Source organism: Oncorhynchus kisutch, linkage group LG15 (genome assembly GCF_002021735.2).
Source record: "Oncorhynchus kisutch isolate 150728-3 linkage group LG15, Okis_V2, whole genome shotgun sequence".
Lineage (NCBI taxonomy): Eukaryota > Metazoa > Chordata > Actinopteri > Salmoniformes > Salmonidae > Oncorhynchus > Oncorhynchus kisutch.
In genome coordinates, this window is record NC_034188.2 from 23,138,670 (window position 1) to 23,166,446 (window position 27,777).

Here is a 27,777-nt window from a genome sequence, read left to right on the forward strand (position 1 = left end):
AAATCGGACTCAAATCCATATTTTCTGGTAATTGTATTAATATATTTACAAACTGTTAAAATATACACTGAGTGTACAAAACATTAGGAACACCTGCTCTTTCCATGACAGACTGACCAGGTGAAAGCTATGATCCCTTATTGATGTCACTTGTTAAATCCACTTCAACCAGTGTAGATGAAGGAGACAGGTTAAAGAAGGATGTTTAAGCTTTGAGACATGGATTGTGTTTGTGTGCCATTCAGAGAGTGAATGAGCAAGACAAAATATTTAAGTGCCTTCCTCCTCCATCTCCTTAGTCTTGATTTTACAGTCAGCTAAAAGAGACCTAAAGGCAATTGCAAACCATTCCGTTTGTATAAAGATGGTCAAATGCAAAGCCATACAGATGAGGTTTACAACCCTGTCGTCTTCATTTATAGTATAAATATAAAACAATTAAATTACAAACAAATTTTCTAGGACTACGTGGTACGCCATACAATAAACCCCATTAGATTGAAGGTAAACAGGCTAATTGTAACGGCGTTCTTCGTTTGTTGAAAGAGAGTCGGACCGAAATGCAGCGTGGTGGTTACTCATGTCTTTAATGAAAAAAGTGACGGTACATGAAATAACGATAAATACAAAAAAACAACAAACGGAACGTGAAACTATATACAGCCTATCTGGTGAACACTACACAGAGACAGGAACAATCACCCACGAAAGACAAAGCGAACTCAGGCTACCTAAATACGGTTCCCAATCAGAGGCAACGAGAAGCACCTGACTGCTGATTGAGAACCGCCTCAGGCAGCCAAGCCTATACAACACCCCTAATCAGCCGCGATCCCAAATACTACAAACCCCAATACGAAACACAACACACAAATGTCACACCCTGGCCTGAACAAATAATTAAAGAAAACACAAAATACTAAGACCAAGGCGTGACAGAACCCCCCCCCCCAAGGTGCGGACTCCCGGACGCACCTCAAAACCATAGGGAGGGTCCGGGTGGGCGTCTGTCCATGGTGGCGGCTCCGGCTCGGGACGTGGAGCCCACTCCATAAATGTCATAGTTCCTCCCCTTCGCGTCCTGGGATAATCCACCCTCGCCGCCGACCATGGCCTAATAGTCCTCACCCAGAACCCCACAGAACTGAGGAGCAGCTCGTGACTGAGGGGCATCTCGGGACTGAGGGACAGCTCGGGACTGAGGGGCAGCTCGGGACTGAGGGGCAGCCCGGAACTGAGGGGCAGCCCGGAACTGAGGGGAAGCCCAGTACTGAGAGGAAGCCCAGTACTGAGATGAAGCTCAGGTAGGTAGTAGGCTCCGGTAGATCCTGGCTGGCTGGCGGATCTGGAAGATTCAGGTTGACTAGCAGATCTGGAAGATTCTGGTTGACTAGCAGATCTGGAAGATTCTGGTTGACAGGCTGATCTGGAAGAATCTGGTTGACAGGCTGATCTGGAAGAATCTGGTTGACTGGCAGATCTAGAAGATCATGGCTGACTGGCGGATCTAGCTGCTCTATGCAGACTGACAGCTCTGACTGCTCCATGTAGGCTGACAGCTCCTTGCAGACTGGCAGCTCTGGCTGCTTCATGCAGACTGACAGCTCTGACTGCTCCATGCAGGCTGACAGCTCCTTGCAGACTGGCAGCTCTGGCTGCTTCATGCAGACTGACAGCTCTGACTGCTCCATGCAGGCTGACAGCACCCTGCAGACTGGCAGCTCCTTGCAGACTGACAGCTCCTTGCAGACTGACAGCTCCCTGCAGACTGGCAGCTCCTTGCAGACTGGCAGCTCTGACTGCTCCATGCAGGCTGACAGCTCCTTGCAGACTGACAGCTCCTTGCAGACTGGCAGCTCTTTGCAGACTGGCAGCTCCCTGCAGACTGGCAGCTCCCTGCAGACTGGCAGCTCTGACTGCTCCATGCAGGCTGACAGCTCCTTGCAGACTGACAGCTCCCTGCAGACTGACAGCTCCCTGCAGACTGACAGCTCCTTGCAGACTGACAGCTCTGACTGCTCCATGCAGGCTGACAGCTCCTTGCAGACTGGCAGCTCCTTGCAGACTGGCAGCTCCTTGCAGACTGACATCTCTGGCTGCTTCATGCAGACTGACCGCTCTGACTGCTCCATGCAGGCTGACAGCACCCTGCAGACTGGCAGCTCCTTGCAGACTGACAGCTCCCTGCAGACTGGCAGCTCCTTGCAGACTGACAGCTCCCTGCAGACTGGCAGCTCCTTGCAGACTGACAGCTCCCTGCAGACTGGCAGCTCCTTGCAGACTGGCAGCTCAGGCTGCTTCAAACAGGCAGGAGGCTCCGGCAGCGCTGTAGAGAAGGAAGGCTCTGGCTGTGCTGAACAGGCGGGAGACTCCGACAGAGCAGGATTGGTGAGGCGCACTGTAGGCCTGATGCGTGGTGCGGGCACTGGTGATACTGGAGCGAGGACACGCACAGGAAGCCTAGTGCGGGGAGCTGCTACCGGAGGACTGGTGTGTGGAGGTGGCTCTGGATAGACCGGACCGTGAAGGCGCACTGGAGCTCTTGAGCACCGAGCCTGCCCAAGCTTACCTGGCTCGATGCCCACTCTAGCCCGGCAAATACGAAGGGCTGGTATGAACCGTACCGGGCTATGCACCCGCACTGGAGACACCGTGCGCTCCATAGCATAACACGGTGTCTGCCCGGTCTCTCTAGCCCACCGGAAAGCACAGGGAGTTTGCGCAGGTCTCCTACCTGGCATAGCCATACTCCCTGTAAGCCCCCCCCCAATAATTTTTTGGGGTTGCTTCTCGGGCTTCCTTGCCAACCGTGTTCCCTCGTATCGCCGGCTCCTATCTCCTGCTGCCTCTGCTTCCTCCTTGGGGCGGCGATATTCACCAGGCTGAGCCCAGGGTCCTCTTCCGTCTAATATCATCTCCCAAGACCAGAAGTCCTTATATCGCTGCTCCTCATGATTAACAGGGAGAGTTGGCTCAGGTCTGACTCCTGACTCTGCCACTCTCTCCCTGAGCCCCCCCCAATACATTTTTTGGGGTGACTTTCGGGTTTCGCTCTGCGCCGCCGTGTTTTCCTTTTCGACTCCATTCGCCTATAGCCTTCTTCGCACTGCTCAAGCGAATCCCATGCGGGCTCCTGCACTCTCTCTGGGTCGGCCGCCCACCTGTCGATTTCTTCCCACGTCGTATACTCCATGCCATTGCTGTCCATAACGTCCTCCCATGTCCATTCCTCCTTTCGCTTTTCCTGCGGTCGCTGCCTGTACCCACGCCGCTCGGTCCGTGTGTGGTGGGTGATTCTGTAACGGCGTTCTTCGTTTGTTGAAAGAGAGTCGGACCGAAATGCAGCGTGGTGGTTACTCATGTCTTTAATGAAAAAAGTGACGGTACATGAAATAACGATAAATACAAAAAAAACAACAAACGGAACGTGAAACCTAATACAGCCTATCTGGTGAACACTACACAGAGACAGGAACAATCACCCACGAAAGACAAAGCGAACTCAGGCTACCTAAATACGGTTCCCAATCAGAGGCAACGAGAAGCACCTGACTGCTGATTGAGAACCGCCTCAGGCAGCCAAGCCTATACAACACCCCTAATCAGCCGCGATCCCAAATACTACAAACCCCAATACGAAACACAACACACAAACCCATGTCACACCCTGGCCTGAACAAATAATGAAAGAAAACACAAAATACTAAGACCAAGGCGTGACACTAATTCCAAAACCACTTGACAAAATTCAAGTACATGTGTAAGTAAGAACAAAAAAAATGCTAAAACAATGAAAAACGTAATTTAAACTGTTCCCAAAGGCAGCAGGCAGTAAACCATTATTAGTACTTAAATGACATGCATCTAATACAGTACATACAACAGAAGAACAAGTTACACACTGACTCATGGTACACTGTATACAGTAAGTTACAACGGTTCTCCTATTAGCAATTCTATCCTTAATTCAGGCGGTCAGCTTTGTAGGAAAAATGTCCCGAAAAGTATAATACTTATAAAAAGGTATCTTATTACAATTTTTAGGTCAGGTGGCAGCATAATTGCCCCTACTGGAAGTCGAAGGCAAATCAGTACAAAACAGTGAATGCTCTTTCCTGTGACAGCCCTCCCGAAAGGCAGGGGAAGGGTAGGCAGTGGTGGACGAGTCGCGAGAGCCCAAACAAAACCCAGGAAGAACACCAAGAAACCAAAGTTGCAGCACCATAGGAACACTGACATGGGGGGGGTTGGGGATAGTGGTTGGGGGCTCCTCACAGATGCGGACACACTTGCTGTCTCCAGGCAAGGCAGGGTTAGGCTTGGGGCTGTTGGGGGTGGGGGGGGGGGTGCAGAGGGGTAACGGTGGGCCTCTCCTTTACACAAGGGTGGGCCTCTGCTTCCGTTTCCTCTTTCATGTGCTTGGGGAGCTCCATCTCCAGGACCATGGGCTCCTCTTTCTTCACCTCTGGGAGGTCACTAGGCATGTCTATAAGGAGTTTCTCGCACTTGCGCTTCTGAATAAGATATTTATTCCCTACTAAAAACACAACATCATTGAATTAATACCTCTTACCTATTGTCTAAATGTTTGAAATATGTAAGTAATCACTGCACCTGTGTTCAAGTGAATGTCACTATATAGGCAAATTTACCATTGGGCTCATATTTCCACCTAAACTATTCCACTTTGACTTGCAGCTTGATGTTGTCACTCTGGCTCTGTTTGAGGGCCCTCACTACACTGAATATCTTTCTCTCCAGCTCCAGTGCTCTTTGACTCTCAGAGAGTGACTTAATTCTTTGCATGAACAACTCATCCCCCAGTCGCTCTGCATCCTTCCTACACACAAACATCACACATCACAACAATCAAACGCTGACGCAGGTATGACAGCTCCAATTTGTATAGTGAACTTTAAATGCAGACCGTTTATGGGTTAAACTGAAGGCCTTCATCCACTCAGCATGTAAATACTAACTCTACACTAAAACCAGAGATAACTCACACAGAGTTCAAAAGTAGGATTTTCAGGTCAGTGTAGTAAGTCCCATTTCCACTGGGGCTGAAGAGGGCTGTGCCTTCAATGTCATCTGCATAGACAAAGTAACCAACAATTGACATAACTACACAATCACTTCATACTGTGAATCTGTTGTCCTATCACATGTTGTAGTGTTATGGATTTTTATCGAAGTGACCCCAAACAAGAGGATATCACCTCTACTTTCTCCGGGCGACGTAGTTTGATCTTGAGAGCTTGTATCTCACTGTTCTTCTCTGAGAGCATGGACTGAAGGCTCTCCAAGTGAGCAGGGCCTGCCCTGGAGCCTTGCAGCTACATCATTGTGGCTATCTGAACCCGGAGGGAAAAAACAAGAGGAAAAAGCAGATAAATTCCAAATGTACCTCTGGTTCAGTCTCACATTGTCACTAGGAGTGATTGACTGGAAACATAAGGGAAAGTGTTTTGTATTGTACCTTCATATGATGAAGATGTTGTTCTGAGATCACATGCTGCTTCTGAAGGGGCCGGTACTTTCATACTGATCAACTGTCTCTTAATCGCTGCTCGCTTGTCCTCAAGCTAAAGAGAAATGTTGCACCTACCTCTCCAAATAAAGAATTTCCCTTGCTGTTTGGATCTTGTGCCTGTTTCAACACCTGATCCAGTTGAATCTGGAGATCTCATTGGCCTCCAGGGGTTTCTAAAGCAGGCAAATAGGAACAATAGTGTCATTAGCATGAATGACTATGAATCTAGTGTAACGCATACATAATATATATATATATATACAGTGCCTTGCGAAAGTATTCGGCCCCCTTGAACTTTGCGACCTTTTGCCACATTTCAGGCTTCAAACATAAAGATATAAAACTGTATTTTTTTGTGAAGAATCAACAACAAGTGGGACACAATCATGACGTGGAACGACATTTATTGGATATTTCAAACTTTTTTAACAAATCAAAAACGGAAAAATTGGGCGTGCAAAATTATTCAGCCCCCTTAAGTTAATACTTTGTAGCGCCACCTTTTGCTGCGATTACAGCTGTAAGTCGCTTGGGGTATGTCTCTATCAGTTTTGCACATCGAGAGACTGACATTTTTTCCCATTCCTCCTTGCAAAACAGCACGAGCTCAGTGAGGTTGGATGGAGAGCATTTGTGAACAGCAGTTTTCAGTTCTTTCAACAGATTCTCGATTGGATTCAGGTCTGGACTTTGACTTGGCCATTCTAACACCTGGATATGTTTATCTTTGCACCATTCCATTGTAGATTGTGCTTTATGTTTTGGATCATTGTCTTGTTGGAAGACAAATCTCCGTCCCAGTCTCAGGTCTTTTGCAGACTCCATCAGGTTTTCTTCCAGAATGGTCCTGTATTTGGCTCCATCCATCTTCCCATCAATTTTAACCATCTTCCCTGTTCCTGCTGAAGAAAAGCAGGCCCAAACAATGATGTGTTCAGGGTGATGAGCTGTGTTGCTTTTACGCCAAACATAACGTTTTGCATTGTTGCCAAAAAGTTCAATTTTGGATTCATCTGACCAGAGCACCTTCTTCCACATGTTTGGTGTCTCCCAGGTGGCTTGTGGCAAACTTTAAACTACACTTTTTATGGATATCTTTAAGAAATGGCTTTCTTCTTGCCACTCTTCCATAAAGGCCAGATTTGTGCAATATACGACTGATTGTTGTCCTATGGACAGTCTCCCACCTCAGCTGTAGATCTCTGCAGTTCATCCAGAGTGATCATGGGCCTCTTGGCTGCATCTCTGATCAGTCTTCTCCTTGTATGAGCTGAAAGTTTAGAGGGACGGCCAGGTCTTGGTAGATTTGCAGTGGTCTGATACTCCTTCCATTTCAATATTATCGCTTGCACAGTGCTCCTTGGGATGTTTAAAGCTTGGGAAATCTTTTTGTATCCAAATCCGGCTTTAAACTTCTTCACAACAGTATCTCGGACCTGCCTGGTGTGTTCCTTGTTCTTCATGATGCTCTCTGCGCTTTTAACGGACCTCTGAGACTATCACAGTGCAGGTGCATTTATACGGAGACTTGATTACACACAGGTGGATTGTATTCATCATCATTAGTCATTTAGGTCAACATTGGATCATTCAGAGATCCTCACTGAACTTCTGGAGAGAGTTTGCTGCACTGAAAGTAAAGGGGCTGAATAATTTTGCACGCCCAATTTTTCAGTTTTTGATTTGTTAAAAAAGTTTGAAATATCCAATAAATGTCGTTCCACTTCATGATTGTGTCCCACTTGTTGTTGATTGTTCACAAAAAAATACAGTTTTATATCTTTATGTTTGAAGCCTGAAATGTGGCAAAAGGTCGCAAAGTTCAAGGGGGCCGAATACTTTCGCAAGGCACTGTATATATATATATATATTCACCTTTATTTAACCAAGTAAGCTAGTTCTCATTTACAACTGCGACCTGGCCAAGATAAAGCAAAACAGTGCGACAGAAACAACAACAGAGTTACACATGGAATAAACAAGCGTACAGTCAATAACTAAATAGAAAAAAAAGAAAGCCTATATACAGTGTGTACAAATAGCATGAGGTGGTAAGGCAATAACTAAGCCATAGTAGCAAAGTATTTACAATTTAGCAGATTAACACTGGAGTGATAGATGAGCAGATGATGATGATCAGATGATGGTGTGTAAGTAGTGATACTGGTGTGTAAAAGAGCAGCAAAGTAAATAAAAATAATATGGGGATGAGGTAGGTAGATTGGGTGGGCAATTCACAGATGGACTATGTACAGCTGCAGCGATCGGTTAGCTGCTCAGATAGCTGATGTTTAAAGATAGTGAGGGAAATGTAAGTCTCCAGCTTCAGCGATTTTTGCAATTAGTTCCTGTCACTGGCAGCAGAGAACGGGAAGCAAAGGCGGCCAAAGGAGGTGTTGGCTTTGGGGATGACCAGTGAGATATACCTGCTGGAGCGTGTGCTACGGGTGGGTGTTGATATCGTGACCAGTGAGCTGAGATAAGGCAGAGCTTTACCTAGCATAGACTTATATATGACCTGGAGCCAGTGGGTATGGCGACGAATATGTAGCGAGGGCCAGCCGACTAGAGCAAACAGGCCGCAGTGGTGGGTGGTATAAGGCGCTTTGGTAACAAAACGGATGGCACTGTGATAGACTACATCCAATTTGCTGAGTAGAGTATTGGAAGCTATTTTGTAGATGACATTGCCGAAGTCGAGGATCGGTAGGATAGTCAGTTTTACTAGGGTAAGTTTGGCGGCTTTGTTTTGCGAAATAGAAAGCCGATTCTAGATTTGATTTTGGATTGGAGATGTTTGATATGAGTCTGGAAGGAGAGTTTACAGTCTAGCCAGACACCTAGGTATTTGTAGTTGTCCACGTATTCTAGGTCAGAAGCGTCCAGAGTAGTGATGCTAGTCGGGCGGGCGGGTATGGGCAGTGAATGGTTGAAAGCATGCATTTGGTTTTTGCTAGCTTTTATGAGCAGTTGGAGGCCACAGAAGGAGTGTTGTATGGCATTGAAGCTCGTTTGGAGGTTAGTTAACACAGTGTCCAAAGAAGGGCCAGATGTATACAGAATGGTGTCGTCTGCATAGAGATGGATCAGAGAATCACCCGTAGAAAGAGCGGTCAGCTCCAGATGCTGGTCTTTGTACTGGGCCTCCTGAAGTGCCTGCTCCAAGGTGGCCTGAGTGGACAAAAAGAAAATGGCTACCTATACTGTACCACATGTAATCATTGTTTACCAAGATTTTAATCAGCTATGGATGAACAAATTATTTTTCTGTTTATCCTGAGTCTTTATGGGTCTTTACAGAGTGTAATATTAAATATTTTGTTCACCTTAGCATCCTCCAGCTCCATCCTCTCCTCCTGCAACTCCATCAACTCTAAGGACATGGTTTCATGAGTCCGCTCTGTGACCAAACGCAGGTCCTCCATCTTGATCCTCAGGGTCTCTGTCTGGAGCTCCAGTTTATACTTCAGCTGCTTCTCAATGAGCTGCGCCTCATCCAATTCAGCTGTCATTTTCTCCACCTATGGCCAAACACACTATGTATTGTCAGGGAAAACGAATTGACTCAAAGACAACTTGTGATGTCCTTAGCAGAGATTCAGTGTGCAGAATTCCACAACAATTAACTTTGCATTCATTCTTCCTCGTCTAGATTCAGCATATCCCCCAAATACTGCAAATGGTGTACAGAAATGTACAGGTAACCCAAACCACATCACTGGCAGCCCAACCTTGTTCTCATTGAGCTCCATAGCATGGTTCCTCTCCAGCATGGATTCCTGTTTCTCCCACTGCAGCCTCCGCTGGCTGTTGACCAAGTCGTAGTCGGAGCACAGGCTGTCCAGCACATGGTTTTTCATCCCTCTCCTGCAGAGAGTATTTCTCTTCCTTCGGGGCCTGAGAACCGACACACAAGAGACTATAGTCATACCTCTAACATCAACCCACTCTATCTGTGTTCTCATCTTAACCCTGTTTAACATTCTTGTGATATCAGTAGTAACAAGATTCCTGTCATGCAATATCAGGATGATTACACCATTCATATTAGTAGTTTTTATGTAAAGCAGTTGTCTTATTTTGTAATGAGTTATACTGCTTCTGTCATAGCCTATTCATCAACTGTCAAGACAGCTGCCTTTAATGATGTCAGTAATTGCCTAGTGTGAATGATCACCTCCACATTGTTGGTAATCTCTATCCTCTGTTTATCCAACTTGTTCTGCAGATCCAGCTGCCCGTCCAGCAGCTGAAGGCCATATTGGGCTGCTTTCTGCAGCCCACATTCTTCTTCTTTCAACTTGTGTTGTAGTCGCTGGATCAAAATCATCTCCTGAAGTAGACATCGTTTACAATTGAAGAGAAGCAAAAAGAGAGAAACTTAACAGGAACACTTATTAAGGAAGGTGTGGGACACCCATTAAGTCCAGCAATGGCTCATATGGTGTTAGGTGGGATAGTTGTTCAATTATGTAACGCATGTGGGCTATTCTGTGATTACAATATCTGATTTAAATGAACACAACAAACAAGGATGCCAAATAAATATGAGTCTAATGGTGAACTAAAGACAAACCTGGAGCTAAACCGTGTTGAGAGAACAATGGATAAAGGTTGTAGCTAGTAGTAAATGCTATATAACTTGGACTCAGTAACTGGGTCCTTTTCAGGAGGCACGAAACTGGATAAAACGATTGTATACATATGCTTTCTAGTGAACAATGCAACATACAACTGATAAACATATTTTATCTAATGATAGTTTTGTTTATCTGACAAGCTAGGCTTCATAGCTAGCTAGTAACACGATATCAAGCTTTTTCCCTCCTGATATTCAAGTTCACTAGCTCCGTTAGCTAAACTTGTAATCTCGTCCACCAGCCGGCTGTCTCTCTAGCAATCGAGCCTGGGGACACGGTTAGCTAGCTAGCTTGCAAAGTTGCAAGCTAACTGTTGATTGCACAAAGACAGTTATCCTCCGAAAAGTTGTAAGTGATCATATTTGAAGAGGATAACTATCAAACTGTTTAGCTTGCAGCCTAGCTTGTTAGCATACCTTTCCACATGCCGTCAAAAAGGGCACCGAACCACCACACCTCAAATATTATTAGGTTTTCCACCATTTACGAAACACGATTTGAATTCTGATCCAGCTCCAGCCACAAGCCAAATATCGCGACAGATAATGATACGTCTGTTGCTCTGCCTTTTTACAAGGATCAATACTTTATGTCAATAATGCACAACGTGTGTTTGAAAATGTTATGAACATATAATACAGTCCACCATGTTTATTGCTATGATTATATTATCCAATAATCTTATGTTATTCTCTCAGTTGTGTCAATGTGTCATTTTCTTGGCTTTAAAAAAAGCATGATTTACTTAATATGAACACTATTACAATACTTACATTGTCTTTCTAACATATTGTATTTTATTCTAGGCATTTGGATAAAGTCATTGAGCCAAACAGACATGGTAAACAATGTAGGCTATGCCTATTGATTTGGTGCTCGAGATGGTTTGAGCACCAGACACTTTCACATGCATCTCTGGGTGTGACATAACCTTTGTGAAACCATGTCCAGGGATACATCCCCTGTTGTGGTGGAAATTCAACGGAATATGCAGTCTTTCACCTCATACTGAAACCATGTCCAATCTTCCAAACTATTGCAATCCACTAAAGCTCAGACTATAGTGACTGCAGGACCAAACACTAAAACACTAAAATTAAATCAAAGTAGCACACAAACCTCATATAAGAACAAAACCTATGTGCCCCTGTGCCACTTTGTCAACTGGTTTTAGCTACATGTAATTACTCCAAAATAATTTTATAATCTCATCATGAAGGCTTACTATTATACTTATTTAGTAGGTTTAGCAGATCGGATATATTTTTATCTCATTTGTACTGCCTCTTAGTGTTGCAGAGTTGCCAAATGTGTTCCACTAGAGGGAAGTATTACTATTCTTTGATATTCTAATTGATTTTTATATTCTAACCATAAGCTTAAAGAAATAGTTATTTCTTACCATCTAGCCTGAATCTAATTCATGTAGTCTTAAAATAATTGTTTGACAAGGAGATTTTGCTGAATAAGCTGAATATCGGCAGGTAGCCTAGTAGTGGTTAGAGCATTGGGCCAATAACCGAAAAGGTGCTGGATTGAATCCCTGAGCTGACAAGGGCAGTTAACCCACTGTTCTCCGGTAGGCCGTCAATGTAAATAAGAATTTGTTCTTAACTGTTAAATAAGTTAAATAAAGTTTCAATAAATAAAAAAATATATATATCCATATTTAACACCACATAGTTCCAGATTGTGCACTGTGTATAATATATAGAGCACTGAACAGTCTCTAACCATTCAGCTCATAAAACAGGAATATTCAGAGAGACAGAGTACTTAAATCAACCTGAGGAAGATGATGCACATGATGAAGGCTGCTCATCAGTGAAAATAATAGTTTGAACACTGGTGGGACCAAAAGCCCCGATTTCGCATCTCCAGAGAATAGGGGCCTCCCCATTCAAACACAAATGAGCAGCAGCATACCATGCCATTGTCTGAGGAGCTGACCACAGACGCTACCTCTGTTGTTGTGCAAATACATCCAATCAGTCTAACCATTTACATCAGGAACAGCATCATTTCAATTTTAGATTATGTAAAGGTTATATGCTATTAAATTATGACTTTTGTTTTATGCACTAGCTCCATAGTGCACCTTGAAAATAAATAGTTTGTTGCCTTTTACTATTTTTCTTCATTTTTCCCAAATGCAGTTTAGATTATGTCAACGTTAAAGGCTAATGTTTTTCACTAACTTCAAAGGAAAAATATTAAACTTAAATGTCTGTTATTGTTTTTCTCTCTCTCAAATGTTAAGTCTGAAGCAGACATCAAAGCACTCTAAACAGTCTTTAACCATACAATAGCTGGTTGGAAGCTGGCTTGGGGTATAATTTTACACTGCAATTTATGTAAGCAATTTGAAGAGATACAAAGAAAACAAAAGTAATTTTTATTTGTCACATGGGCCGAATTCAACAGGTGTAGACATTACCGTGAAATGCTCATTTGCAAGCCCTTAACCAACAATGCAGTTCAAGAAATAGAGTTAAGAAAATATTTACTAAATAACCTAAAGTAAAAGATAAAATACTAATAAAAAAGCAACACAACAAAATAACAATAACGAGGCTATATACAGGGGGTACCGGTGCGGGGGTACAGGTTAGTCAGGTAATTTGTACATGTAGGTAGGGTTATACAAGGAGGGGAATTTACGTAAAGTATGTGAATGGGCGGTCGAAATTCACTGCTTTGTGTGATGTATTGTTGTCTCGATCTTCTTGACCTTTGTGCTGTTGACTGTGCCTAATAATAATGTTTGTACCATGTTGTTGTTGTTATGTTGTGTTGCTACCATGCTGTGTTGTCATGTGTTGCTGCCTTGCTATGTTGTTGTCTTTAGGTCTTTCTTTATGTAGTGTTGTGTTGTCTCTCTTGTTGTGATGTGTGTTTTGTCCTATATTAATATTGTATTTATTTATTTTAATCCCAGGCCCCTGTCCCGCAGGATGCCTTTTGCCGTCATTGTAAATAACAATTTGTTCTTAACTGACTTGCCTAGTTAAATAAAGGTTAAATAAAATGTAAAAAACAAAGTCAAGTTCTACAGATTTAAATAAGATACTAATTATACAATTAAAATAAACTATTTCCAAAATTACTTTCCAACCCTCAAAAGAACAAAAGATTATCAGTTTATTCACAACAATCAACGGGTGACTAGGGGCTGCGTAAATTCGCTAATCCTCGCTGTATATGAATTACATTGAAAGGAGTACTTCGGAAATTGTGGTGATCGACAGATCCGATCATCTGCGCAGCGATTTGCTTCAACCTTACCCTCCCGAACAACTCCAATGTCAGGGGCGTAACGGTGATGTTGCTGTAGTCTGACGTCACTATAACTTTGTTATAAATACGGCCTGGACGCCATTTCCCTACCTCCAAGCTTTGCTGATACAGGTTTTCTGTCGAGCTAGCTACGCAGTATTTTCTGTCAAGAAATGGACGCCGCAAATCAACTTTGCAAACTTTTTGTCGGTGGATTGAACGTAGATACCGACGATGACGGGCTCCGCAAGCATTTTGAGCAGTATGGTCAACTGACCGACTGCGTTGTGGTTGTGAATAAGCAGCTACAGAGGTCCCGCTGTTTCGGCTTTGTTACCTACTCGAGCGGGGAGGAGGCCGATGCAGCAATGGCGGCTAGGCCACATGTCGTTGATGGCACCAACGTGGAGTTGAAAAGAGCGGTCGCTCGTGAAGATGCTGGTAAACCCGAGGCACTCGCCAAGGTCAAGAAAATATTCATCGGTGGACTGAAAGACGACATCGAAGATGAACATTTGAATGATTATTTTTCCCAGTTCGGCGAGATCGAGAAGGCCGAAGTAATCGCGGAGAAGGAAACCGGAAAGAAAAGGGGTTTCGGCTTTGTTCACTTCACAGATAACGACTCGGCCGACAAGGCAGTGGTTGTGAAGTTCCACACCATCAATGGGCACAAGGTGGAAGTGAAGAAAGCCCTCACCAAGCAGGAGATGCAAGCTGGTGGTGGCGGCAGGGGTGGAAGAGGGGGGAGAGGCATGAGAGGAGGACAAAATGGCTTCGGTGGCGGCAGAGGTGGTTACGACAGCTACGGGGGCGGTTTCGGTGGGGGCTACGGAGGCAATAGCGGCGGTTATGGCGGCGGCTACGGAAGTGGAGGCTATGGCGGTGGTTATGGGGGCGCAAGCTACGGAGGTGGCTACGGCGACCAGATGGGAGGTTATGGTGGCGGCAATGGCTACAGTGACTTTGGCAGTGGGTACAGCCAGCAGTCCTCTGGGTATGGGCCCATGAAAGGCGGCAGCAACTATGCCGGTAGGAGCCCCGCTCCATACGCCCCCAGAGGCGGTGCGGGTGGCTACAACAGAGGGGCTTATGGCGGCTACTAAACCCGTGGCTACGACAGACTATTTGCAAAGAAATGTCTTTTACACCCTCAACCGTCGGATCGGACGACCTCAAACCGAACTAAAAAAAATTCAGTCATCGGGCATCTGCCATAAAGTACTGGCAAAATGCCGACACTGTGAAACCTAATCATTAAGAAGACCTCAAAACCAAACAGGTAGGAAGATGACTTCCGACCCAGAACCTGATTAGCACGACCAGCTGTTGCTGTAAGAAAAGTTCGATTGCAAAACCCATTTATCATTTGTTCCAAGTTGAGGGCGTGTAGCTGTCGTTAGTTGGCTTGCTTTTTTTTTTTTTTTTATATAGTTTTGCGTACATTCGTTTTTGAGTTTAGTCAAGGATTGTTTTGTTTGATACTATATTTTCTCTTATCTACATTTTAAGCAATTAGTTCCGAATTTCCCTGGGATCTAATCTTTTTTTCAATGTTTGGGGAATGGGACGCATGTGCTATGGAGTTGTATTTATTAGCTATGACTCTGATGTAAATTTGTATTCTATCCACTACTAGCCTATAGGTTTTAGGTGACGCTTAGGTGGTGGGGCGGATCCAGTTTAAACGTTTCATTCTTGACAATGTTTTGTAAATCAACGAAGTACGTCACAGTAATTTCCCAACACACATACATAGCATAGCGTCCGCTATCAGCTTAATGTTCCTTTCATTTACTTCAGCAATATCTCATGTATATTGTATAATCTGTCTGAAGATCAAACTACAATTGTTAAGCATTGGTATGCATATGTATGTTCATTTTAAATAAAAAGTTAAACAAACTTAGTTATTTTACTCATTTTACCAGGATGTCTTAAATGGATAGTTCGGGTTTTTGACAGCTTGATCTACTTCCCCAAAGTCAAATCAAGGTATACCATTTGTAATCATCAGCGTCCAGTATGAAGGCAGTTGGTACTTTCGAGCGCCAATACTTCCTTCAAGCTGCACGCAGGTGCATATAAATGGTATCTACAAGTTCATATCACTGGAAAAAATCCCGAACTATCCCTTTAAGTCTACTTCTGATTGGTTATATTATGTGACTTATTTTATATTTAATATTAGCTTCATGGCGTTTCTTCCATTGCTCTTCCCAGCTAAGGGGGTGAAGAATGGATTGCAGTTAAGTTTGCCCATGGCCAATGCATGGAGGCTTTGTTGGTTGGCAATAACATAAATTGTTCCCATAAAGTTAACTGGCTTTTAACTTGTGGACCTGAGGGCTCTCATATTTATCTTTGATTCCTACATTTAGGTGTTCATACTGTTATCCAAGTACGTCAACATAGCAGTAGCAGTTTGACTTTATACAGGGACCCTGTTCTATACCTGGGGTCGATTGTCATAGGACTCTGAAATATCTCTTTAGGATCACATCAGCAAACTAGGTATGTAAATCAAACTGTCTTCACTATGTGTTGGTCAAGTATTAAAGATATGGATTTGAAATGGTACTTAACTGTACTGATTAGGAGTAATTTATTGATAGTTTTTTGCATTTATCAGTAGTTGGTCTTTGGCCTTATGCATCTTTTAAGAGGGGATTTTACTCCACTTACTTGGTCCTAAATAATCTAAAATAATGGTCTGAGGAGACTAAGTGCACTTCCTACATTAATGCAAATATATGGAATGGCACATGGTGTTACCTCCTGACTTGGCTTGATGTATTTATCTGCACTGTCTCATTCTTTACCCTTTTCCTCTCTCCTCCAGGTAGCCATGGTGACCTGACTGCCAGGACACCAATCTGGCAAAGCCTTGGTTTCCTTCAGGACTGGGGGATTGCAGTTAAGGCTGTCCCACTTCCATGGGTGATTTGGAACCCCTGAACATTCTGCCTAATGTGTGCATTAAAATCTATTGTATTTACCAGGTTTCAATGATTGCCAGTGGGTTTATTCTAGTCAATCTAGGAGGGTGATGTAATTGACTACTTATTCTGTTCTTACCCATTGTAGGAAAGTGGGTCATAAATGTTAGATCATTGCATACTATGGAAAAATGGACACCAATGATGGCTTTGGTGTGCTATGCTTTTAATTTGCTGCAATTTAAATAAAACTATTTTTTTAAAGATTTACATTGTTTTATTGGGACATGTGCAATGGGTTGGAAGGGCAATATTATTGTATGGTAGTGTTTGCCTTTGGATTGCATTAACTCTTCCAATGTTCAAGTTACATATACTGAACTTTGGACATGCAGCCCAATTCTATTAGTCCACTAATTTGCTATTTTGAGCAGTCATTAGATCTTAGTTTAATAGTTAAGTGCCAGGTACAGTGAATCTCAACCTCAGCTCCAAAGATGCAGTTCAAAGTGAATGCTCTGAATTGGGCTGCCTGTCTCATGCAGTTATTGATGCACATTTACTTGTACTGTAACTGTTAATTCAAATTAAATGTAGGCAGATGTCTTCAGATCTCAAAAGCCACTTAATACTGAAATGGGCCTATATTGCATGGCATCTAGTGTTATACCTCAATCCTAAATTAATAGGAAAGATGGACTCTAGTGTTTTCTTAACAAAATAAATTTAAATATGCAAATACAACAGCATTGTGGCATGCTGAGCACTGCCAGGATTATCTGCATGTCCTGTAATGTATTCACATCTTTTTTCACACTCGCACTCACACTAATCCCCTGTGGCTCAATTGGTAGAGCATGGTGCTTCCAACAGCCAGGGTTTTTGGTTCAATTCCTACAGTGGACCAGTATGAAAAATATATACTCTTCTGAAGGTAAGATGTTGTCCTCGAATGTCAAAATGTACAAAACATTACAGCTCTCGTGTTAGTTTATGCTATTCTTACTGTAAGACCTCCTGGATAAGAGTGTCTGCTGAATGAATGTATTCAAGTTGCCTATTTTTTTTTTTTTTACACTTGAATGTTCAATGCCAGTCTTTTAATGGTTAGGGGGAAACAAAGGAGTAACAGATGTAGTTCAGAATGAAAGGTCGTCCACAAATGAGCATCAACCAAAAATCTTTGGCATCAATACTGCTTTGAATGCGCACAGCAGTGTCATGTGCTAGAACAGAACTGACATGAATGTCAGGCCAGAGACCAGAGTACTGATGTGAATAAAGACCTGGATTAGTGAAAGATAAGTAGATAATGGATATTCAGATCATTACATATGAAGAGACTGTATAAAACCAGAAGGATGAATTTACAAACGATGAGAACGGCAATTTGAATAAAATTAGGTGGGATTTGAAGGGAACAACCAATCAGAACTGTTGACGTATTTTCCAAACCTACGCCAGACGTCATTGCGTCGCCGGTAGCTTCTTTTAAAGCGATGCGATTTTGTCAGGTTACATTTTATTTGCTGTAAAACAACTCTGCTAGTAATCATGACTAACCAACTTTGCAAACTATTTGTCGGTGGCTTGAACGTCGAGACTACAGACGATGGCCTTCGTCAACATTTCGAGCAGTACGGCCAGTTAACCGACTGCGTAGTGGTCCAGAACCAGCAGCTACAAAGGTCCCGCTGTTTCGGCTTTGTAACCTACTCAAGTGCGGAGGAGGCCGACGCAGCCATGGCCGCCAGGCCACATGTCGTCGATGGTACCAACGTGGAGTTAAAAAGGGCCGTTGCACGGGAAGATGCTGGTAGGCCAGAGGCACTCGCCAAAGTAAAGAAAATATTTATTGGTGGGCTGAAAGACGACATTGAAGACGAACATCTGAATGATTATTTCTCTCAATTCGGCGCAATTGAGAAGGCCGAAGTCATCAGCGACAAAGAGACTTTCAAAAAAAGGGGATTCGGCTTTGTCTACTTCGAAGATAATGACTCTGCCGACAAAGCGGTAGTGCTGAAGTTCCACACCATCAATGGACACAAAGTGGAGGTGAAGAAGGCCCTCACCAAACAAGAGATGCAGTCAGCCGGTGGTCGTGGTGGCCGGGGTGGGAGAGGAATGAGGGGGTCTCAAAATGGCTACGACGGCGGAAGAGGTGGCGGCTACGGCAGCTATGGCGGTGGCTATGGAGGAAACGATGGCGGCTACGGTGGAGGATACGGCAACGGAGGTGGTTACGGTAACCAAGGGGGATACGGAGGAGGTTATGGCGATCAAATGGGGGGCAGTTATGGTGGGAACGGTTACAATGACTTTGGCGGAGATTATGGTCAGCAGTCTTCCGGTTATGGTGCAATGAAGGGGGGTAGCTATTCAGGCAGGAGCGCTGCACCGTACTCCCGTGGAGGTGCCGGTGGCTATGGCAGGGGTGGATATGGTGGTTATTAGATGCCGTTGACCTCTCAACCCCCAATTTGAAATGTTCATAATTTCTGATTCAATGAACTGAATTTACACACGGGCCAGAGTGCCCTATTTCTTTGTTGCTCCAATTTAAAAGGACTCGCGCCCCTCACCCACCCTGATTTAACCCCTATCCTACCCCCTCCATCTGGACTACACCATTGTCCCTAGGCGGCGTTACTAAAGACATTATGGACTTTGTTACCAGTTCAACTTTATGACTTGTCGATGTAGTTTCGTGGTTCTTTAAACATTTTTTTTATTAAATTGTAGTTAACTTCCCTGCTTCAAGACTTTCCTATGATACTGTATGTCAGGGGTGTCAAACTCGTTCCATGGAGGGTCTAGTGTTTCCAGCCTTTTCCCCCCCTTTTCAATTACGCCCTAGGCTTCAGTGTGGGGAGTTCCTTACTAATTATTGACCTTAATTCATCAAGTACAAGGGAGGAGCTAAGACACTCGGCCTTCTGTGGAATGAGTTTGACACCTGTGCTCTGTCCTTAGTACCAGCAAGGTTAATAACAAGTCAAATTGCTTTGCAACATGAAACTCAGGGGTATTAATGGAGTTTAAAGCAATCTTCATGAATGCTTGAGTGGTTTAAGATCATAAAATTTCGTGACAGTGTTTTGAGGAATTGAAAGAACTATGGTTATTGTTTTTAATGGTTACCTCCTAATGCTTTTCTCCGTCCAATATGTGCTGTTCAATACCTTGTAAATCAATGCAGTTGTGGAATGTTACTAAAATCCTGAATTAGTTGACTCTTGAGTCTCACTCCTTTGCCTGTAATAAAGTTTTTAATGTTGTCAATTTAACCATATGGCATTTTGTTTCAAAAGGATTATTCAGGATCGGTTATATCATGAAGCGGTTGCGCACCCTACAGAATGAAACACCATCACTGGTTACTTTCCTGTTCAAGAATAGACTAATCTGGCACGTGTGAAACTGGCCTACATTCATGCATAAAAAAACAAAAATTTTCAGACCTTCCAGAATTTCCTGTTACGCTGTCTACAACCAGTCCTCCTTGAGGGAGGAGTGACAAACCTGATTGGAGGCAAGACCATTACACTACCAAAGGCTGTCTTTTCTAATACTAGGTCTATCCTAATCAATGTGGGATTTTTGGTTGTCTGACATCTAATTTGATTGGATAGCAGTGAGCATTGTTATTTTTTTCTCCAGTACATTGGCTATACTCAAGCAATAAGGCATGAAGGGGTCTGGTATATGGCTACGGGCTGTATCCAGGTACTCTGCGTTGTCTGATTATATCATGGCTGTCAGCCAGGGCTTGAACCACCCAGTTTATAAAACCTATCAACACCTTTTTGTTTTGCTACATACCTTCCCAAATGTAAACTAGTCCATACGATTGTATTCTAGTTTTTGTCCTGTCCAAATTTGATTCCAATGTGCCCGATCACTGTGTCCTTATGATTATGGAAAGCTGCAAAATGGGTAACTTTTAGCTAGAATGTAGTTCTATTGGAGTTAATCAATTTACAATAGCTCGCCCCTAGGAGGCTCGTAGACGTGTAAGCATTACGTCGACGCCAACCATTTGTCTACATCCGCCATTTTAGACACCAAAAGCACTGTCAAAAGTCTATGCGTTGACATAACCATATAAATTGCACCAAAGCGAGATGGAAAATCAACTCTGCAAGCTCTTTATTGGTGGACTAAATGTTCACACCACTGACGGTGGTCTTCGTAAACACTTTGAACAGTATGGCCAGCTGACCGACTGCGTAGTTGTTCAGAACCAGCAACTACAGCGGTCTCGCTGTTTTGGTTTTGTAACCTATGCTACTGCTGATGAGGCAGACGCTGCAATGTCCGCCCGGCCTCATGCCCTGGACGGCAACAATGTTGAACTGAAAAGAGCAGTGGCACGTGAAGATGCGGGAAAACCTGAGGCTCTGGCTAAGGTTAAGAAAATATTTATCGGGGGTCTGAAAGAAGACATAGAGGATGGACATCTGAACGAGTACTTCTCTCAGTTCGGTACTATCGAGAAGGCCGAGGTTATTAGCGATAATCAAACTGGTAAGAAGAGGGGGTTTGGTTTTGTTTATTTCGAAGATTATGATTCTGCCGACAAAGCGGTGGTACTGAAGTTCCACCATATAAATGGCCATAAAGTAGAGGTGAAAAAAGCCCTCACCAAGCAAGAAATGCAGGCTGCTGGCACCCGTGGCGGGAGGGGAGGAAGGTTTCAAAATGGATACGGTGGTGGCTATGGAGGAGGTTATGGAGGCAGTGACGGTGGATACGGCGTGGGGTACAGTGGAGGCTATGGTGACCAAATGGGTGGCTACGGTGGGAACGGCTACAGTGATTTTGGAGGTGGCTATAGCGACCAGTCATCTAATTATGGCCCCATGAAAGGTAATTACTCGGGCAGAAGCAGCGCACCTTACACCCGAGGTGGTGGTGGTTACGGCAGGGGGGGGTACGATGGCGCTTACTAGAGCCCCAGCAAATCTTACTCAAAGCAGCCTCGTTCCCTTGGCAAAAATGATTACACCCTCATAACATAGTTCCCACCAAGCGTTCTATAATGGTACGAGAGTGACTGAACACAGCCCGAGTGGTTCAGACAGGAAAGTTACTACAGTATTCTCTATTCAAAGATGACCCAAATAGGCAACGTTAGGGCCATCTAGCAACTAACTACAGATTATTTTGGGGGCAGATGTCTCCACCTTCATAGCAACTGCAGATGTCTCCACCTTCATAGCAACAACATTTCTCTAGGAGACAGCTGTCTTCACCTCCATAGCAACTACAGATCTCTCTCTAGAAGGCAGATGTCTTCACCCCATAGCAACTACTGAGCTCTAGGAGGCAGATGTCATCACTCCAAAGTTCTCAAATAACATAGCTCTAAATGACCATTGTCCATCCACCACAAGTAATAGGACTACTCCTTTGGATTCTTTTATTTTGAGCAGTGGACCACTGTTTATATTTTGCCAAGATGCTGTAAAAATTAAGTTAATACGTCTCTGCTTGTTATCGTAGATCTGTTATATTTACCTTAATGTGTTGTAACTAAATTACATTTTGTTTTAAAATATTTGTATTTAAGTTGGGAGTGTTATTAATTTGGGACCTCTTGTTTGACTTAGCCATGTAGTCAATTGCAGTGAACTTGATGACGTCCTTTTCTGCATCTAAGTAGTTTAAAGGTAACTTAAGTTATTTTGCCCATACATTTCTTACTTGCCCCTGCACTATACCAAAGTATATGACATATCTGCCCAATACCATTTGGTTTCAAAGGGGAATCTCCACACAGTATTTATTTTGGACTAAGGACTAGGTCACACTTTTTAAGTATTCAAGGTTCACTGCTGTTACTGAAATATAGGCTATTTGTTGTAGTGTTTGATTTGTAATTCCCATTTAGTTTGAATATTAAATAATTGTAACATTACTATGATCATTATGTTATAGTTGTTAACCATTACATATTCTCACTTCTCAACTACTTTAAATTCTGTAAACAGATGTTACCTAAGCTTTCCGGTTTTTCTATTTTACTGTAGAACCACAAATATTTCAGTAACAAGGATATATCTTTATGCTTCTGTCTTGTGTATTTTTGGTGAACAGAGTTAAACTTATTATTGTTTTTCAGTAAACTGTGTGTAATATATCCATCTAATAAACCCTTCTATATAGAAATGAATTAGACCTTAAGTACTTTGAATTAAATCAGGTAAAACTTAGGGTATGAAACAACAGTAAGTAACCTGCTGTGGTACAGAAAACGTTATCAGGGTTTGTTCTTTAAGCACCTTAAAATTAATTCCTAGATTTTGATGAATGTATTCTTCATACTAATTGGATTTGCTAGCCACTCATGTTTGATATTCAAGTAGCTCTTAGGTCCCCAAAAATATATTCAATCAATCAGATTTGGTAGAGTAATGAATAGACTATATATCTGTCTTTGAACATATATGTATTACATCCAGAATGTCTTTATTCGTCCATGAAATTAATGCTAGAGCTCTGTTCCAAAGCTCCACGGGCCCGATTCCGATTTAGGAAATGACGCCTTTCTTACACACGACTTTCCTACGCACTTCTCAGTAGCTGATATTCAGACTTACCTTATGAAGGTGTGCAACAGGCATTGCAGGTGTGGTTCCTAATACATTTAATTCAAGCACATTATAATAGGGAGAATAGTGTACAATAGTAGGTTATACACTTATCGATTGCCTGCACTAACCATTGAACTGTGATACAGCCAAGTGTTCCACCATTTGTTGGGTTGAAACAGTTATGGCTTGGTCTGCACTCTGCTCCATAACGATTGAATTAGCCTACATGCTATATATACAGTTGAAGTTGGAAGTTTACATACACCTTAGCCAAATACATTTAAACTCAGTTTTTCACAATTCTGGACATTTAATCATAGTAAAAATAAATCCCTGTCTTAGGTCATTTAGGATCACCACTTTATTTTAAGAATGTGAAATGTCAGGATAATAGTAATGATTTATTTCAGCTTTTATTTCTTTCATCACATTCCCAGTGGGTCAGAAGTTTACATACACTCAATTAGTACTTGGTAGCATGGCCTTTAAATTGTTTAATGTTTTGGGTAGCCTTCCACAAGCTTCCCACAATAAGTTGGGTGAATTTCGGCCCATTTCTCCTGATAGAGCTGGTGTAACTGAGTCAGGTTTGTAAGGCCTCCTTGCTCGCATACTCTTTTTCAGTTCTGCCCACACATTTTCTATAGGATTGAGGTCAGGGCTTTTGATGGCCACTCCAATACCTTGACTTCGTTGTCCTTAAGCCATTTTCCCACAACTTTGGAAGTATGCTTGGGTTCATTGTATAATTTGGAAGACCCATTTGTGACCAAGCTTTAACTGATCTCATGAGATGTTTCTTCAATATATCCACATAATTTTTGTTCCTCATGATGCCATCTATTTTATGAAGTGCACCAGTCCCTCCTGGAGCAATGCACCCCCACAACATGATGCTGCCACCCCTGTGCTACACGGTTGGGATGGGTTTCTTCGGCTTGCAAGCCTCCCCGTTTTTCCTCCAAGCATAACAATGGTCATTATGGCTAAACAGTTCTATTTTTGTTTCATCAGACCAGAGGATATTTCTCCAAAAAGTATGATCTTTGTCTCCATTTGCAGTTGCAAACCGTAGTCTGGCTTTTTTATGGCGGTTTCGGAGCAGTGGCTTTTTCCTTGCTGAGCGGCCTTTCAGGTTATGTCAATATAGGACTCGTTTTACTGTGGATATAGATACTTTTGTACTTGTTTCCTCCAGCATCTTCACAAGGTCCTTTGCAGTTGTTCTGGGATTGATTTGCACTTTTCGCACTAAAGTATCTCTAGGAGACAGAACGAGTCTCCTTCCTGAGCAGTATGGCGGCTGCGTGGTTCCATGGTGTTTATACTTGCGTACTATTGTTTGTACAGATGAACGTGGTACCTTCAGGCTTATGGAAATTGCTCCCATGGATGAACCAGACTTGTGGAGGTCTACACATTTTTTTCTGAGGTCTTGGCTGATTTCTTTTGACTTTCCCATGATGTCAAGCAAAGAGGCACTGAGTATGAAGGTAGGCCTTGAAATACATCCACAGGTACACTTCCAATTGACTCAAATGATGCAATCAGAAGCTTCTAAAGCCATTACATTTTCTGGAATTTTCCAAGCTGTTTAAAGGCACAGTCAATGTAGTGTATGTAAACATCTGACCCACTGGAATTGTGAAACAGCGAGTTAAAAGTGAAATAATCTGTCTGTAAACAATTGTTGGAAAATGACTTGTGTCATGCACAAAGTAGATGTCCTAACTGACTTGCCAATACTATAGTTTGTTAACAAGACATTTGTGTAGTGTTTGAAAAACGAGTTTTAATGATTCGAACCTAAGTGTAGATAGACTTCTGACTTCAACTGTATGTATACACACAAAAGTATGTGGACACCCCTTCAAATGAGTGGATTCGGTTATGTCAACCACACCGTTGCTGGCAGGTGTATTAAATCGAGCACACAGCAATGCAATCTCCATAGACAAATATTGGCAATAGAATGGCCTTACTGAAGAGATCAGTGACTTTCAACGTGGCAGCGTCATAGGATGCCACCTTTTCAACAAGTCAGTTTGTCAAATTTCTGCCCTGCTGGAGCTGCCCCGGTCATCTGTAAGTGCTGTTATTGTGAAGTGGAAACGTCTAGGAGCAACAACTGCTCAGCCACGAAGTGGTAGTCCACACAAGCTCACAGAATAGGACCACTGAGTGCTGAAGCGTGTTACGCATAAAAGTCTTCTGTTGCAACACGAGTTCCAAACTGCTTCTGGAAGCAACTTCAGCACAATAACTGTTTGTTGGGAGCTTCATGAAATGGGTTTCCATGGACGAGCAGCTGCACACAAGCCTAAGATCACCATGCACAATGCCAATCGTTGGCTGGAGTTGTGTAAAGCTCGCCACAGTTTGGGAAATACCCTTTCCTGTTCCAGCATGAGAATGCCACCGTGCACAAAGCGAGGTCCATACAGAAATGGTTCGTCAAGGTCGGTGTGGAAGAACTTGACTGGCTTGCACAGAACCCTGACCTCAACCTCATCGAACACCTTTGGGATGAATTGGAACGCTGACTGCGAGTCAGTCCTAATTGCCCAACATCAGTGTCTGACCTCACTAATGCTCTTGTGGCTGAATGGAAGCAAGTCTCCGCAGCAATGTTCCAACATCAAGTGGAGAGCCTTTTCAGAAGAGTGGAGGCTGTTATACCAGCAAAGGGGGGACCAACTCCATATTTATGCCCATGATTTTAGAATGAGATGTTCAATGAGCAGGTGTCCACATGCTTTTGGTCATGTAGTGTGTATAATCAACTGTTACTAATGATCCTCAGCAACAACCACATGGTCATGACGGCGTTTACAGAGGAAGCAAATTAAGGTAAACGAAACAATATCATTAAATGGAATGATAATGTAGGTTATACCAACTGAAGGGAACTATCAGTAAATTGGCAGTTGAATATGTGTTATTAGGCCTACTGACGATCGATACTAATAGTGGCTAACATTTAACATGATAGAAGTAGGAAACTGAGAAAGATGGGGTAGCCTATGTTTAAGACATTTGAGTGGCCATCCCTGCAAGTCAAAAGGCTGTACAATTTAAATTCTGCATAATGGCACAGCATTTTATAAACTTTACAGTAGGAAAGTTGATATGCTTCAGTTTGCTGCCATATGACTTGTTGTACATTTGTCTCCAGCGACTACAAGGTAAAAATATATCTAAACCGAGTGTCATTTATATTTGCAATTCCCTTATCCAAACGGATTACTCATTTACCTAGCTCTTAAGTTCTAAATTACAGTCAATGTTATTTCTAATAAAAAAGTGGATGCTTTTTCCAATTGAAACCTGTAGGTTTGCTAGACCTTATTCATGGTTTCCTCACGCGTAAAAGTGGTGGAATTAAGTCAAGGTCAGAATACAGCGTATCTGTTGACACACCTCCGCCACACCTTCATTTATTCAATCTCCACCCCAAACAAATAGTAGGTGAATAGAATACTATTCTCATGCTTATATTCAAGTTCAGAATACGCATAGAGAGAGTTGCATAGAAAGGGAATTATGTTCCATTTACACACGCTTAACTTGGGTTGGAATCGGGCCCTTGGTGAACAAATAGGCTGGATACCTTAGCTGTGTCTTCTATGTCATGGGAATCTCCAGGGTATTCCGAGCTCTGGAATTCCAGCTGAAAGTCCATAGGATATACTTCCATAGGATATCAGGTTTGTTACAATACATGCATAATTGAAATAGTCCTGGGCCTATTCCACTTCACTGGGAAACATATTTTTTATCTGTCTGGATGACAATTTCAAAAATGTTCTCTTTCTTTCCACAGAGTTATCAAAATTGATAGATTATGACACATTCTTCCTATGTCCTGCTGGTTAATGGATCGCCAGGGATTGATTGGACCAAGATGAGGACAAGTTCCTATGAGGAGGAAAACTCTTGTCTAAGGTGAGTTTAATAATTCTCTTATTACAGATGCATTTTGTTTACATGCACATACTTTGATATGGCCTACACATTTTCATTGATTCACAGTGCTTAATTTAAGTCAAAGGAACTTCCTTATGTGTTTTGTCTTTAGCCTATGGAGGGCAGCATTTCTTTGCTCATAAAGGGTTAATTACTATTTTGGTTAAAGTGGCAATGGATAGCTAACTGGGTACTACATGGGTTTTATAATTGTTTTAATGGTTATCAAATTCCAATGTATTTTGACAGGTGTGACCCAAGACTGTGCTGATCCAGCTCTTGTGGTCCTGTCATCACAGGATGAAAAAAGATGTCTGTGAAAGATGCAGGTTTTTTGAAGGACCTAATATCCATCTGTTGGGAAAGTTGAAACTTTCACTGAATCATTCAGATGTGTATCCTTGTTTTGTATTCCAGTATGTGGAATCAATTGCACTGCTTGTACTGTACTCTAATGGTTATTAGTCAATTCAATAAATATCGATATTTTAAAAACGTATACATTGATAATTCTTCTAAACTGTCAAGTGGTGCTTATGACCGTGTATTAAGCTCCTTTTTTTAAATGTCATTTTAGATGCATGCTGTTTTATCTTGTAAGCCACCTTGAACCATGTCTTGTAAACAAAGTGAAACACATGATCACATTTCAAGTTTGCTGACCCTCAGGCCAGCCAATAGCTTCTACGCTATTTTGCTAGCTAAAGCGTTGAGTGAGATAGTTAGGCTATTCACAATAGTTCACTCAAATAAAGTCATGTTGTTTAGCTTATACAAGTATTCAGACCCCTTGACTTTTTCCCACATTTTGTTACGTTACAGCC

The 27,777-nt window shown here is 42.7% G+C and overlaps 3 protein-coding genes and 1 pseudogene across 4 annotated transcripts; 3 read left to right on the plus strand and 1 right to left on the minus strand.

Annotated features, from left to right (window-relative positions):
• Positions 1-3,348: 3,348 nt before the first annotated feature.
• Positions 3,349-10,777, minus strand: LOC109905052 (protein Spindly-like; annotated as a pseudogene).
• Positions 10,778-13,539: 2,762 nt separating this feature from the next.
• On the plus strand, positions 13,540-16,655 carry LOC116353579 (heterogeneous nuclear ribonucleoprotein A0). Of its 2 annotated transcripts, none has more exons than XM_031789865.1 (2): positions 13,540-15,963; positions 16,292-16,654. In XM_031789865.1, the coding sequence occupies exon 1, from the start codon at positions 13,623-13,625 to the stop codon at positions 14,553-14,555; it is 933 nt and encodes a 310-aa protein (XP_031645725.1). In that variant the 5' UTR covers positions 13,540-13,622; the 3' UTR covers positions 14,556-15,963; positions 16,292-16,654. The 2 variants fall into 2 exon arrangements, with proteins under 2 accessions (XP_031645725.1, XP_031645726.1); XM_031789866.1 differs by having other exon boundaries at positions 13,546-14,731; positions 16,292-16,655.
• Positions 16,656-17,846: 1,191 nt separating this feature from the next.
• Positions 17,847-19,678, plus strand: LOC109905943 (heterogeneous nuclear ribonucleoprotein A0-like). Its single transcript, XM_031789867.1, has one exon. The coding sequence runs from the start codon at positions 17,943-17,945 to the stop codon at positions 18,843-18,845; it is 903 nt and encodes a 300-aa protein (XP_031645727.1). The 5' UTR covers positions 17,847-17,942; the 3' UTR covers positions 18,846-19,678.
• A 121-nt stretch (positions 19,679-19,799) lies between these two features.
• On the plus strand, positions 19,800-27,452 carry LOC109905053 (heterogeneous nuclear ribonucleoprotein A0-like). The gene is made up of 3 exons (XM_020502197.2): positions 19,800-21,260; positions 26,811-26,932; positions 27,203-27,452. The coding sequence occupies exons 1-2, from the start codon at positions 20,516-20,518 to the stop codon at positions 26,861-26,863; spliced, it is 798 nt and encodes a 265-aa protein (XP_020357786.1). The 5' UTR covers positions 19,800-20,515; the 3' UTR covers positions 26,864-26,932; positions 27,203-27,452.
• The last annotated feature ends 325 nt before the right edge of the window (positions 27,453-27,777 follow it).

Excerpts from the sequence above, each read along its gene's own strand:
- LOC116353579 (XM_031789865.1), top strand. The coding sequence starts at position 13,623 with ATGGACGCCGCAAATCAACTTTGCAAACTTTTTGTCGGTGGATTGAAC.
- LOC109905053 (XM_020502197.2), top strand. The coding sequence starts at position 20,516 with ATGGAAAATCAACTCTGCAAGCTCTTTATTGGTGGACTAAATGTTCAC. Across the intron at positions 21,261-26,810 it reads TAATTATGGCCCCATGAAAG|AGTTATCAAAATTGATAGAT; the intron begins GTAATTACTCGG and ends TTCTTTCCACAG.
- LOC109905943 (XM_031789867.1), top strand. The coding sequence starts at position 17,943 with ATGACTAACCAACTTTGCAAACTATTTGTCGGTGGCTTGAACGTCGAG.